We start from the raw sequence: 14,393 nt of genomic DNA, 5'->3' as shown, positions 1-14,393 counted from the left end.
CCTTGGGACTAAAATAATATGATGAACTCAAATAGGTCAAACGCTGTAGTTCATGCAGAAGCAGCATGACAGAGCAGGTCGACCTACAAAGAGGGAGTAACAAAGAGGGAGTATATACTGGTCCCCAGGGAAGGGGGGAATTTGTTTAACTGCTTCACCCAGCAGATGGCTGCTCTGATGGCTCAGATGAGTGCATGGAGCTGTTAAAGAGGATCCCTGGCTAATAAGCCTTATATGCCTAATACACTATAATGGCCCTCTATAATTCAAAAAATATACTGTATAAAGTATATATATATTTTTTAGAATTTGTTTATATTTTACACAAGAGAGCAAGTTCATGTCATTTGTCCATGTGTGGTCCAGCAATAAACAATCGTACTTAACCAACCTTTTTCCACTTACATTTTAGTTCTTTTTCATGAACAAAACATAAAAAACAAGACAATAGAGCATAAAAACATTATTTTAAAAATATGGACAAATTACATCATCAACTTGCCAGAGGCGTTGTCCCCCTTGAGTAAAAGACGAACTACCATATTTCTAAAATAAATAATTGCCAGTGTTTTTATTTTCAAATTGTAATTAGGCAATTATAACGTACATACAGTATACATCTTATTATGGATCCAGCGTGACCAGAACAGACTAAATGTGTCCGCGTGGGTGTTCTGCTCTACTGCCCCACGTCTGTGGATTGTGGAATGCCCTCCCCGAACACCTGAGAGCACCACAGTCCACTGACGCTTGTACAAGTTGACTAAAAACCTACCTTTTTAACAAAGCATTTCTTTAAGTTAAGTGCAAATTATTATTATCATTATTGCTAGGACTATGAAAACCGGCACATCTTGTCCACGTATCTCTGGCTGTATGTCACGCCTGTGACTGTGGTTCTATGGGTTTTTCTGTGGTTCTATGGGTTTGTCGCTCTGACATCATGCTCTGATGTTACTGTGATGTCAGGGGAACCACTCTTAACAGAATGGGTTTGCCGCTCTGACATCATGCTCTGATGTCACTGTGATGTCAGGGGAACCACTCTTAACAGAATGGGTTATGTCGCTCTGACATCACACTCTGGCTTGATGTCTCTTTTATGCCCATAATGGGATCGCTGATGTCATCACGAGTCACACTTAATTAATACATTACATTAATTACGTCCTTGTTCGTTTTATGCCCATATATGGAGATCCCTGTCCCGATGTCATCAATAATAAGGGCATCTGGGAATGCCCATAAATGACTAATGCCCATATATGGGCATGTTCTGACATCACATTGTTGACTATCATGCAGTGGTCTCCATATATGGGTAACTGGTCCGATATACATCACTGGCTAGATGGCCAAGAATTGGCGCGACCTCGCCCTTCAGCATGTCGCCCTGAAGCGTCTTACAAGTTATTATTATTAGTTAGCTTGTTTAGAGCAAGTCGAGTCGCCAGCAACACCGCAAGCCATTTTGGGACAGCCACTGTACCCACTCCACTACAGCTACTCAAGTGTATGATAGTCAGCTTGTTCAAGTACTGTACTATTGCAACACCGATCAAGTCCAACACTGGGATTTTATTGTGTAGAGTGTGGGAACAAAAGGCTTAGGTGGGAGAAGCAGAACCTTACAGTACATGACAGGGAGCTATACTTTACCTCTCCTGTTTGCAGGGAATGCAGACACATGCTGTGACAGTGTATGTATCGTCTCCCGTTTGCCTCTGCAAACAGCATGAAATCTGACAGTCTGCAGGGATTGCACGTGTTATAACAATGATGTCTCCATGTCTTTCTCTCTATGGAACAGTTTTTCTTTGAGGCGCAGGAAGCAAGCTGTCCTAGAAATGGATCAGTCTGTGTAGGCGTATCTGTCCGTGTGTGTGTGTGTGTGTGTGTGTGTGTGTGTGTGTGTGTGTGTGTGTGTGTGTGTGTGTGCGTGCGTGCGTGCGTGCGTGCGTGCGTGCGTGCGTGCGTGCGTGCGTGCGTGCGTGCGTGTGTGTCTAGGGCTAACCTTGCAAAATGCTGGATTCTCACATAATTATGTTTTATATGTTCTCAAATATTTAACTTTAATTTAATAACTGTATGTGTCATTGGTTGGTTGAATTGGGCTGAAACATTGCCCCAATATGGAGATATTTTAGACTGGCCACATCATATGCATGCTTTAAAACCATTATACCCCATGATGACCCATCTTGTTTTTGGTTTGTTTGTTTTTTGTAACAATAACAATTGTGGAATCAGTGACCTGCAACATAATTGTATTATGCTGGAACATCACCCATCGCTGGAACATTGCCCTAAGTTCTGGACAACCCACTGTGCAGAACAGATACATACAGTAGATTTTAATTCTAAATCGAATCTGAATCATAAAATCAATCCTCTCACTGACGTTGAACTCAACTTGCTCTCCATATAACCTCCTCTCTCTCTCTCTCTCTCTCTCTCTCTCTCTCGCTCTCTCTCCCTACATTCTTGGGATTTGTTGAGCCTAAGGCCAAGAGAATACTTAATCTGTTTTAGAATGTCCATGTAAATTCTGTATGCACTAGAATCCAACAGTAACTCTACTTCTTGCAAAGACCCCGGGTGTCTGGTGTTGGACAGATTATTGAGTAGCTGTGATAGAGTGTATATTACTAATCACAAATAAACAGACTAGTAATACAGAATGAAAATGCTCTTTGAGACGACTATTGTGAAACCTCCCATGAGACCTCCCATGCCCTGTATTCAGAATATGAACTGCTCCCATCAGTTTTCCAATTAAAGGGAAGATACCTCATAAAAGGTTTAAAACTATTTCACCCCTATCAGTAAATCTCCAACCTAAACTCAGGCTAACTACAGGTGGAGAATAGCATTTAACATGAGGAGGGTGTGAAATGAGAGGCTGTGTTATTTGCACTTGAATGCACTTATGTACATGTTATGTAGGCCTACAGTACATGTTACGGTATGTATATTATACTATAGATAAATTCTCTGCTCGATAAACACAAGACATTACATTTGCGAAACTTGTGCCACCTTTATGATAGCACTGCAATGTTCCTGCAAATCTGTATCTGTCATATCTTAAAAACTAACAGTATACACTACATACAGTGTTTGACAGTTATTACACACAAGTTGATAACAAATGGGTGAACATTTACAGAAGAAAGGAGTCCATTTGCCGCCGCTGGAGTGCAGATGATCATGATACCGTTGTCACTTATTGGGCTACTTACTGCACATGTACAGCAGTGGTTTTCAAACTGGGGTCCGGGGGCCGCCAGCAAACCATTTAGGAAAATCAGTGTAATCATTTTAACTCTATATACATCGACTATATGAAAATAGCTAATCTACAAGCTCACGCAACATGCAACATGATGTTTTCAAAAAAGAAATTACACCCTTTTCTCCCCAATTTAGTTCTTATGCCAATTGATTCCTCTCCACACACAATTGTGTGTTGTCACCAGGCCTGGAATTATGTCATTTTAGGGGCAAGGCCACTTGGTCTTTGGTGTTGTCCATTGTTTGAGGGCACAAAGGCCAAATGCCAGGGTAGGAAGGCCATCAAATAAAACAAGGATTTGGTCCATTGAAAGAATTTACGGGTTAAGATTTAAAATTGTATATGTAGACTATCGGCTGTGAAATAAATAAATTGGTATTTACAATCTGATCCATGCTCAGCCCTGCACCAATTAAAATCACTGGATTGTTTTAAAAATGGGGACTCAACAAAAGACACTGTTCTACATGACAAGAAAGATACACTGGTGTCTACATGTTGGCAATACAGAGGAGAAAAGGGACAGTCAGCTGGGGCATTAAGGCCACTGTGGCCTCAGGACATGCCATTCTTTGGAGGGGGACAAGGCCAAACTGAGGGGCAACGACGGCCAAGGCCTTCATGGCCTCCATGAAATTCCTGCACTGGTTGTCACTGCTGCTGTATCCTACTGACTCACCTGCCAGTGAGGACACGCACCGAGAGGATGCAGAGTAGGGCTGTCACAATTATTACATAATCGTCTAATCACAATTATTTGACATAATCGTGATTATTTTTCATAATCCTCATAATCGTTTCCAAGTTGAAAAATGTTCATATATTTTTTTTTCAAGTAAAAATAGTGGAAATAGCAGATCTACAAGTGCTATTTCCACTATCAATGTTCTTTTTTAAGTATAAAGTTGTCAAATATGTCAGTAATTTCTTTGTATTAGGTTATGTGTCATATCTACCATGGGCAACTTCAAAGCCTAAAAGCCAAACAGAAATGTAATTGTCAACGATAAAAAAATACAATTAAATCGTTAATCCCAATTATTTGAGTGACAATTAATCGTCATGTAAAATGTCATAATCGTGACTGCCCTAACGTAGAGCCTTAGTCCTAGTCCTACTCCTTCCGCCCAACACTCCCCAGCACCCACTGACAAGGTGCCGCCCCAGCCCGTGTAAATGTGTAAATTACAAATATCACCCTCCCCACCCCCCGAACACGAGCCTATTGTTTTCGTATAAACGCTAAACAAAGTCGGATGCACCACCGTGGATTTGAACCCACAACCTTTGCGGTGGTAGACCACTGCCACCTGAGTCAAAACATCTAACATCTTACTCGGTCCAAATACATTTTAATTTGGGGGTCCTTGATATGAAAACATCTGAGAACAGAACCAATGCAGTACAGCATTAGCATGCAAAGCAGACTGTGTCCCTGAGAACACCTGTCACCTGATAGCACAGATGTATGGAACAATGGGTGGTCCAGTAGACTATCACCCAAACACACAGTGTATCAACCCCGCAGGCTCCAGCACTGGTTTTTATGTCCTGTGCTGTTCATTATTTAAAGTCATGCTGTTACGCTGCTCCATCTCATTATGAGATTCAAAGTACCAACACTAGAGCATCTCTCTCTCTCTCTCTCTCTCTCTCTCTCTCTCTCTCTCTCTCTCTCTCTCTCTCTCTCTCTCTTTCTCTCTCTCTCTCTTTCTCTCTCTCTAAAAAAAGCATGTTCTTTAACTTATCAATCACACTGCTGTGTTGTATTTATGTAGTAATAATGATTTTCTTATTTTCTTCCTGGAGGTGATAACATCTCTTTCACCACCCTTGGGTGAAAGAGTGAGTGGATTTACCCAATATCTCTGGTATCTTTCTCTCCACGATCCTTGCCATGTCTGTCGAACTGAGATATTTCCTTTTTTCTTTTTGTCCTCAATTCAACTTCATTTTGTCTTCAGTCTTCAGTTTACAGGTGTAAAAGAGTGGGAATTGCAGTGACATTAAATAATGATACGAATAGGCGGAAAAATATCAAATATCAACACAAAACAATATCAAATATACATAAAGTGTGTACTCAGAAGTGAGAGTAGCACAGTCAACACTTTCCCTGCCTTAGAGTGCAAAACTGCCTGTGCAATGTGACAGCAAAATCTCAATATTTCGATGTCCCGCTGTTTCGAATCCGGTACTCCGGTTAGGGTTAGGGTAAGGGTAAGGGTAAGGGTAAGGGTAAGGGTTAGGGTTAGGGTTAGGGTTAAGGTTTAGGCTTATTCACCAGGTTAGCATTCACCTGTGTCGGCAGGTTAGCGTTCACCAGCGTCGGCAGGTTAGCGTTCACCCACGATTCAGACTACTGGCCGCCGTCGGCAGGTTAGCGTTCACCCACGACGGCAGGTTAGCATTCACCCGCGATTCTGACTACTGGCCGCCGTCGGCAGGTTAGCGTTCACCCGCGATTCTGACTACTGGCCGCCGTTGGCAGGTTAGAATTCACCCGCGATTCTGACTACTGGTCGCCGTTGGAAGGTTAGCGTTCACCCGCGCCGGCAGGTTAGCATTCACCCGTGATTCGGACTACTGGCTGCTCGAAACCTCGAAACAACGGCACATCGAAACATCACTACATGGAGTACGCGCCCCATTTGTGTCCATTTAAATTCCAGGTCGGGCTTTGGTTCACAGTCCGGCATTACTGACGCAAGGAATTAATAATCATTGGAATGTATTATACCCCTTCATGTATCGTCATATATGCGCATTTGCACAAATCCCCAAAACATTGTCATCACATGCCCCAGACAGGCAAGAGGATGGAGGGAGGTATAGGAGGGCCTCCAAGGCCTGAGCCTTTCCTTGGTGCAATCTTATCTCCTCCTGGCCACTGTGACTAGTTCCTCTTTATGCAGCTGTCTTTCTCCATCATTGTGTGTGTGTGTGTGTGTGTGTGTGTGTGTGTGTGTGTGTGTGTGTGTGTGTGTGTGTGTGTGTGCGTGCGTGCGTGCGTGCGTGCGTGCGTGCGTGCGTGCGCGCGCGCGCACGCACACACGCACGCATGTGTGTGATCTCCCAGATCTAGACTGCGTTGAGATGGCTGTGTTTAGTACTTGACCTTTCCTTTGTGCCGTACTGTCGGGATTTTGTGCACCTTCAATGGGTAGAATCACCTCTGTCCTCCTCAATACGAGCACTCTAATCTCCTCATAAATCAACTCTGATGGCCTTTAGAGTGGCTGACAAGGACCCACACAGGCAACAATAGCTCCCTATCTGTACATTACTGGGACTTTATGATACACAGAAATCATCTTTTGTCACATTAGAACGCCCTCCCAATAAAACTCAGGTTTGATGATAAGCGAATTGGTTGACAAATTGATTTTCCCAAAAGAATCCTATTCTGTATGTTTTAGTGACACTGTGACTGGGTTTTTACGGCATGGCGGTGAAGGGGCCCAGCCGTCTAGAACATAGATTGTCTGTCTCCACAAAAAGAAGACCAATCACTGCTCAGCTCATGTCACGCTGCTACGTGCACACAGTGCACCTCAAGCTCCGGAGGTAACGTTATCAACGTTAGCACCTTAATCACATCATTGGTGATGCGTAGGCAAGATATATGCATATCGCATAGCCCAATGTGAAAGGAAAGCTATTATCCCACTGTAGTTAGCCTGAAGATTTTTTTTTTTTTTTCAATTTACATTTTAACATGTAGACTATTACATGTCTAAACATGTCTGAAAGAATTTTCAGTTGCACAGTGAAGCCACAATGTTATTATTATTATTTGTACTTATTGTATAGTTCTTGTTTTAGAATACTGTGTTTTCCCCCCCTTATATTCATGTTGTATTTGCTAAGGTTTTATTACGCTACAGCAGAACATTATAGCCATTCATGTCAGGGTAAATATAGTGCAAATGAGCCACTTGCCATGCATTAACATTATAAACCTGTTTGTGCATGCCTGTGGGTGGGTGTGCTCAGGATATTTTATATGTTGTATTGTATTCAGTCCTAATTATAATTGGATTATGGACAACATTATATTCCCAATTCGTCATGATCCTTTTTTCTTATATGTGCTTAACTTCCTTTCTTTATTTCTGCTCTGAATTACAGTATCAGCGCATTTCTATGAATTTTATGTATGCAAGGCAAATGAAATCATCATTTATCCATTCGTAGTTCATTGAGTTAAATGAAACATTCAGGATTGCACAGTGTGTGGAACAAATCGATGCATTGTGCAACTTGCACAGCCAGAAAGGTGGTGTATATATGGCCATTTCAACGCAATTCTCTGCATTTATGAATCTGTTGTCAATTTGAGCTGATGCTCAAATCTCACGCCAAGTCTCACGTATGCAATGTTTTTCATTGTAGACTTGTGCTTCAGCATAGTCTGACAATGTAAGGCTTCAGTGCTTAGATCAGCAGGTGGGGTGTGGTTCTACCGTGCATGCTATGTCTTGGTATCAAAAAGTATTCTGGGCTAATGGGGTGTGTGGACGGTATTATGGCAATCAAAGGGTGGCATTAGATGTCCCGATGCAGACACTGAGCAGTGGATCACAGCCCCAACTGGGGACGACTACATAACGGAGACGTGACCAAATGTATCCCTTCTAAAGTTATGTTATGAAATACGGGAAACAGACATTGCACGTTGAGGTAAATATTTGTATTTATGTGATGCTTTATGTTTCAGGGTCTTCTTTAGGATATATCTTTTAAAGTGTCATTTATGGCTAGAGGTTAGTGATTAACTACTGTATCTCCGCCGCTATTGACACATTTCTTTTCCAGACTGTATTTTTCTTTTAACTCTTTTAACTCTTTTTAGTTTGTTCGATTGGACATGGTACATGATTGGTGAGTGTGCTGTGCTATGCAAATATGTCTGTGTGAGGACAAAGAGATGATCGGTGGGGTAACTTCCCACGCTAGAGAAGGTTCTTTTTTGGGCCGTACTTTAGCGTCATAATTCATAAGCTGATAAATCACATGTGAGCCCATTGTGAGATGATTCCTGTGGTCAGATCTGGTTTGGTTTCACTGTTAGATTAATAAATGACGGCATGACGGTGTCTCTAAGGATGGAGGTCTATCTGTTGTTGTCTCCACCAGCCGAAGGCAGGGGGAGAGTATGTTTTCGCCCCTGTCCGTCCGTGCGTCCGTCCGTGCGTCCTCCGAGTTTGTGTACAGCTAATCTCCGGCGCCGTTGGCCCGGACGCTGCCAAAATGAGCACACACACTCCCTGGATGCCAATTCAGAACCTCTGCCCCACATTTTTCAAATGGCCCTGTTCTAGCGCCACCATGAGGCCGATGTTTGCAAAACACATTTCTGTACACTACTCCTACAGATTTTGTCCAAAGATCACGCAAATCGGTAGACAACATCTCTACAGTCATGTGATCAACACGGATCTGTCTGATTGTCCATATTCCATCCTGATTGGCTGATATTGGCTTTCAAAGTTTGTAAGATTGGTCAATTTTGGACAAAATGCCTCAAATCACAAATGCAGAGTGCAATTAACATGAAATCATGTTCCCACTAGGATGAGGAAGAAATGCCACTTCAAATGTTTTAAATCAGCCTCATGGTGGCGCTATAACAGGCTAATTTGTGGTTTTACCTATAACTCCACTGATCAGTTTCAAACTTTGTAAGCGCACTCCCTATAGGCCAAGGAAAAACCCTTTCCTTGCATTTTTCACATCAGCCTTTTATAGCGCCACCTGGAGGCCGACTTATGTAAGACACATTTTTGGATATTACTCCTTCAGATTTTACCAAAAACTAGAAGCAGTGCTCTTCCGAGCACAGGTCTCCACCAGGCAAGGCGTCCTGGTGGTGCTACTGTATAATAGGCCAATGTAAAAAGGGTGGCATACTGTATGTTCTTCACCTTAGAGCTTTCATGGCAATCGGACGCTGCATGCATGATTTGAAGCATTGTGTTCCAAAAATGTGTTTTGCTAAAGTCTACCTGCTGGTGGCGCTATAACAGGCCAATGTGAAAAAGGTAGCATTTGTTCCTTGACCTAGTGGGAATATGTGTGGCAAATTTCACAGTAATCGCAAGCTGCGTTGATGATTTGAGGCATTTTGTTCAAAAACGGAGCAATCCTGCAAACTTTGGAAGCCAATATTAGCCAATCAGGATGGAATATGAAATATCAGACTGATCGGACTTGATCACATGACTATAGAGATACTGTGTACCGATTTGCGTGATTTTTGGAGAAAATCTGAAGGAGTAATATCCAAAAATGTGTTTTACATAAGTCGGCCCAAAGGTGGCGCTATAAAAGGCTAATGTGAAAAATGCAGGGCAAAGGTTTATCCTTAGCCTCTAGGGAGTGCGCTTACAAAGTTTGAAACTGATCGGTGGAGTTATAGGTAAAACCACAAATCGGCCTGTTATAGCGCCACCATGAGGCTGATTCAAAAATAATTAAGTGGCATTTCTTCCTCGGCCTAGTGGGAATGTGTGTGTGCGATTTCATGATAATTGCGCTTTGCGTTTGGGATTTGAGGCATTTTGTTCTAAACGGCTCAATCCTACAAACTTTGGAAGCCAATCTTAGCCAATCAGGATGGAATATGCAAAATCGGACAGATCTGTGTCGATCACATGACTGTCGAGATACTGCCTATCGATTTGTAGGATTTTTGGACAAAATCTGTAGGAGTAGTGCACAGAAATGTGTTTTGCGAACATCGGCCACTAGGTGGCGCTAGAAAAGGCCCATTTGAAAAATTTAGGGCAGAGGTTCTAGATTGGCATCCAGGGAATGTGTGTGCTCATTTTGGCAGCGACCGGGCCAACGGCGACTGAGATTAGGTGCACACAAACTGCGAGGACGCACGGACGCACGGACGCACGGACGCACGGACGGACGCATGGACGCACGGACGCACGGACGCACGGACGGACGCACGGACGGACGGACGGACGAAGGGGAAAACATACTCTCCCCCATGCCTTCGGCTGGTGGAGACAATGAACACAAATCAGTACACACTACACAGTATCTCTACAGTCATATGATCAAGACGGATCTGTCCTGTATTCAATATTCCATCCTGATTGGCTAAGATTGGCCTCCAAACTTTGCAGGATTGATCCGTTTCAAACAAAATGCCTCAAATCAAACACAGCGTGCAATTGTAATGAAATTGTGCACGCACATTCGCAAAAGGCCAAGGAAGAAATGACACTACAAAATGTTCAAATCAGCCTCATGGTGCGCCATGAAAGGCCAAAGATTGGTGAAGAACACATGCCACCCTTTTTACATTGGCCTATTATACCACCACCAGGACGCGTGGCTGGTGGAGACCTTCCCCATTTCCCTGGTTGAAGACAGAGTTACCCAGGACCAGATGGAGTCTTTGGTCACACTGTACCGCCATCTACATTATTCACCAGGAACCAGAAGCCCTCTCATACATATACATGCACGACACACACACACTCACAAACACAAACATGCGCACACACGCACGCACGCATACATTACATACATAATTCACAACTGCCCAGGAAACAATAACTCTTGTGACCTTGCTGGCACATCCGTTGTGAATTTATTCAGCAGGAAACGTAGACGATATTAATATTATAAATGGATTAAACATATTATTTTGTTAAAATGTTTGTTAATCTGCCTATCCACCTTTGTATTATCAATTTTGTTTCTCTTTGCTGGATGACTTTTAAGGGAACTGAAGAAGCGTGACACTATATTATCTGTTCTTCTGGCAGGTCACTACCACAGACACGCGCGCATCAATTACGCAGGCCGCGTCCCACACCAGCGTACGAGGATGTACTATATAAAGATGCACGGGCAGAACGTACTGTACTGGCGAGCTGGCCAGATACATGGAGAAACCGACGAGATGACTGGAAATGCTGCTGGAGGGCTCATTCGAGGACAACCTACAGTACAGAGACAGTACGCAGTATACACAGACCAGAGAAATGCCAAACACACTCACATATATACACCAAAGGGAGGCTGGCATAAGAGAATACAGCAGCGCCCACATCTGCTGTGAGGCTTGTGAACTGACGGGAGGTCATGTGCACAGATCTTTCACAGCTTCACAGTCATATCCGATGGGCCCCCAGGGATCTGGGGCCATATGCAGCTGCATCACACACTACTGTTGGAGCCCAGGCTCCAACAGTAGCAGAGGCAGGTTGGTTTTGAGCCATGTCACGAGAAGCAAGAATTCCTCTGAAAAGTTTACAGAGCCACACACATCCGGACGAATTCCCATGTGCCGGGCTGAAAGAACAGCACATGGATCATGCTCCAATGGAAATGTATTCTATTATCAACAAAGGTGATGTTTTGAGTGTCTAGCTCTTCCCCAGACACTTCAGACAAGGAAGCATTGTTTCCTTGTCTAAGGGGGAGCTAGAAGCTTGAAACATCTTGTTTCTATATGCAGGGTGCGCTGCAGAAGGCTAGAGCAGATGAATAATACACTGGGAAAACATACCAGTAGACCAGCATCAAGCTTTTAACACCATGTTCTTATCATGAACAGACACACAGCTTAAGACAGGATTCTGACAACCACGGCTCAGAACTGCAACAGGGTGTCAGTTTGGGTTTTTTGGATGAGTGCTCATGTGTGGGTCATGGATCATGGGTTTTTGTAGAGGATGGATTCATGAGCGAGGAGAGAAGAGAAACACAAGGCAAACATTATGGCCACCATCTAAGAAAGAACATGAACAAGAGCTGACAGATCTGACGGTGAACCTATTAAAAGTTGCATTGATTGAAGTGCTGATGATTAGTCATGACATAGAATGCAAATTCAGCAAAGACAACTATCCAAATGTAGCCTGGAAACCAGACGAATCTGCCAGTGCAAAAAAGAAAAAGAAGATCTACGCAGTGATATTAGTCTGGCCATGACAGGCTAAACCAAATGGAATCAAGGGTTCAATAAACACTGAGGCTTTTACAGAAAGGAAGCAGAATGTGTGACCACAGTGACAGGATGCATAGCAAGTGTTAACAAACTTTTAATCGGAACAGAAAGGAAGGTCAAAGAAAGAGAGAGAGAGATTGCGAGAGAGAGAGAGAGAGAGAGAGAGAGAGAGAGAGAGAGAGAGAGAGAGAGAGAGAGAGAGAGAGAGAGAGAGACATATTCATAACAGTCAGTCGACATACCGGTAGGTAGGCCTACCTCTTATGTTCACGGACAGTTATGCACTTGGACAAAACGGGGGGAACAGACAAGGAAAAGACAGAATAGCAGAGAACCAACACAGTGGGCTGGGCAGAAGACGTGAGAGCCATGAGAAAACCCCAGTGTTCTTATAACTCGTCCCAGAGGCCTTGGCTACACAGTATAACTCTGGTGTCTCACAACGCCTCGGGCAGAACTACTTTACCACTGCCCAGAGTGATAAACTGTACTTCTGTCCATGATATCATGTTACATAAACTTGACCACCACCACCTAATACATTGTCTTGTCTCCTCGTTTTCTCATTGATTATTGATTGATCTGAATTCCACCACATTAGGAACACTCAAGAAAACACTCCTTCTGTATCTTCCCATCTCTCTACAAAGCAATTTACGCACACCTTTACACACAAACACTACACGTATAAGATCACTCACCACATCGATGATCTGTAGCAGCGTGAGGCCCAGTTCCACCGTTATGGGTGCCGAGTCATTCTGGACGGGCCGCTCCAGGCGGTTATAGTTCACCATCAGGTCGCGGTAGAGCTTCCTCTGGTGCACTCCTCCTTCACAACCTGGAGGAAGAGGAGAAATAATAGAGAGATGAATGGAGTGAAGGAGAGGGATAGAATCTGAATCCGTTTCATCGTCACATCACAGGTTTATAGGTGTAAGGGAGGGGTCTTCAACAGGGGGTCCGGAACCCCTAGGGGGTCCTCAGAGTTACAACAGGGGGTCCTCCAAATAGGGTTAGCTTCTTAGCTTCTTTGTGTGATAGAAGCTTTTTTATGCCTTTATTTGATAGGACAGTAGACTGACAGGAAATGGGGAGAGAGATGGGGAATGACATGCGGCAAAGGTCATCCGGATCGGGAATCGAACCGGCGACGCCAGCAGGCATCATAGCCTAGTATGTGGTATGCGCCTTGACCACTAGGCCAGCGGGCACCCCGATAGAAGCTTTTTTCTCCTTTTTTATATTAACCACTTGAACTCCTGTGTCCCTATTCTGAGAACTCGCGCTGCAAGGCATTATGAGCTTATAGATCAGCTATTTTTGGCAAAGAGGTTTGGTGTAGAGGGGAAACAGAGCAGACTAAATACATAGTGAAAGGTCAACTTTATTTGTATTACTGTAATTATTGACAGTTCAAGTGGTTAAATATCTGAAAACACACATTGACATGAATCCAAAATACACTGATGAATGTGCTGTCAAACAATGATGCAACTATATGGAATCTACGAAAAGGTTATGGGGGTCCCTGCTTCATATATCTCTCAACTAAGGGGTCCATGGCCTGAAAACGTTGAAGACCTCTGTAATAGAGAGATGAATGGAGTGAAGGAGAGGGATAGAATCTGAATCGGTTTCATCGTCACGTCACAGGTTTATAGGTGTATAAGGTGCTAAAGATAGTGGGAAGAAGGGTGAAGAGGGTAAGGAATTAAATAAGATAGGCGGTCAGAAGAGAAAGAGGGAGGGAAGGAGAGCTAGAAAGAGGGACAGTAAGCTGGCAATTAAAATATAAATATGTGAGAGGCTCTCAGCCAAAGCAGGAGGGGGAAAGAGGGGGAGACGGAGATAAAGGGATGCGAGAAACGATAAGGATGAGATCTAGGCCTAAGGGAAGAGAAAGAGTAAAGGGAGAGGATGGTTTTAAAAAGGAAGGGAGATGGTGAAGAAGTGAGCAGAGGGCAGAGATGGGCGAAAATACATAAAAAACAAGAACTTGGTCAGTACTTGGACAAATACTGACCAAATATACTGTCACCAGGATACTATCCCGGTGGCAGTATCCTGGTAAGTATTTCACATAGTATTTTTATAGTATAGTATTTGTATTTCAAATAC

General features: G+C 43.4%; 1 protein-coding gene across 1 annotated transcript in view; it reads right to left on the bottom strand.

Moving 5' to 3' along the window:
• The window catches only part of LOC308282217 (neuronal acetylcholine receptor subunit alpha-7-like), a gene marked incomplete at both ends in the record, with an annotated part of 132,710 nt that overhangs the window by 91,752 nt on the left and 26,565 nt on the right, over nt 1-14,393 (bottom strand). Inside the window, one exon of the mRNA XM_080722562.1 lies at nt 12,974-13,113. Coding sequence (XP_080578688.1) covers nt 12,974-13,113 — 140 coding nt within the window. The remainder of the gene's footprint in view (nt 1-12,973; nt 13,114-14,393) is intronic.

The sequence above is a fragment of the Nannobrachium achirus genome, assembly GCF_963921795.1.
Source record: "Nannobrachium achirus genome assembly, chromosome: 3".
NCBI lineage: Eukaryota > Metazoa > Chordata > Actinopteri > Myctophiformes > Myctophidae > Nannobrachium > Nannobrachium achirus.
Note: the sequence above shows the minus strand (reverse complement) of the source record. Positions and strands in the feature narration are given on the sequence as shown.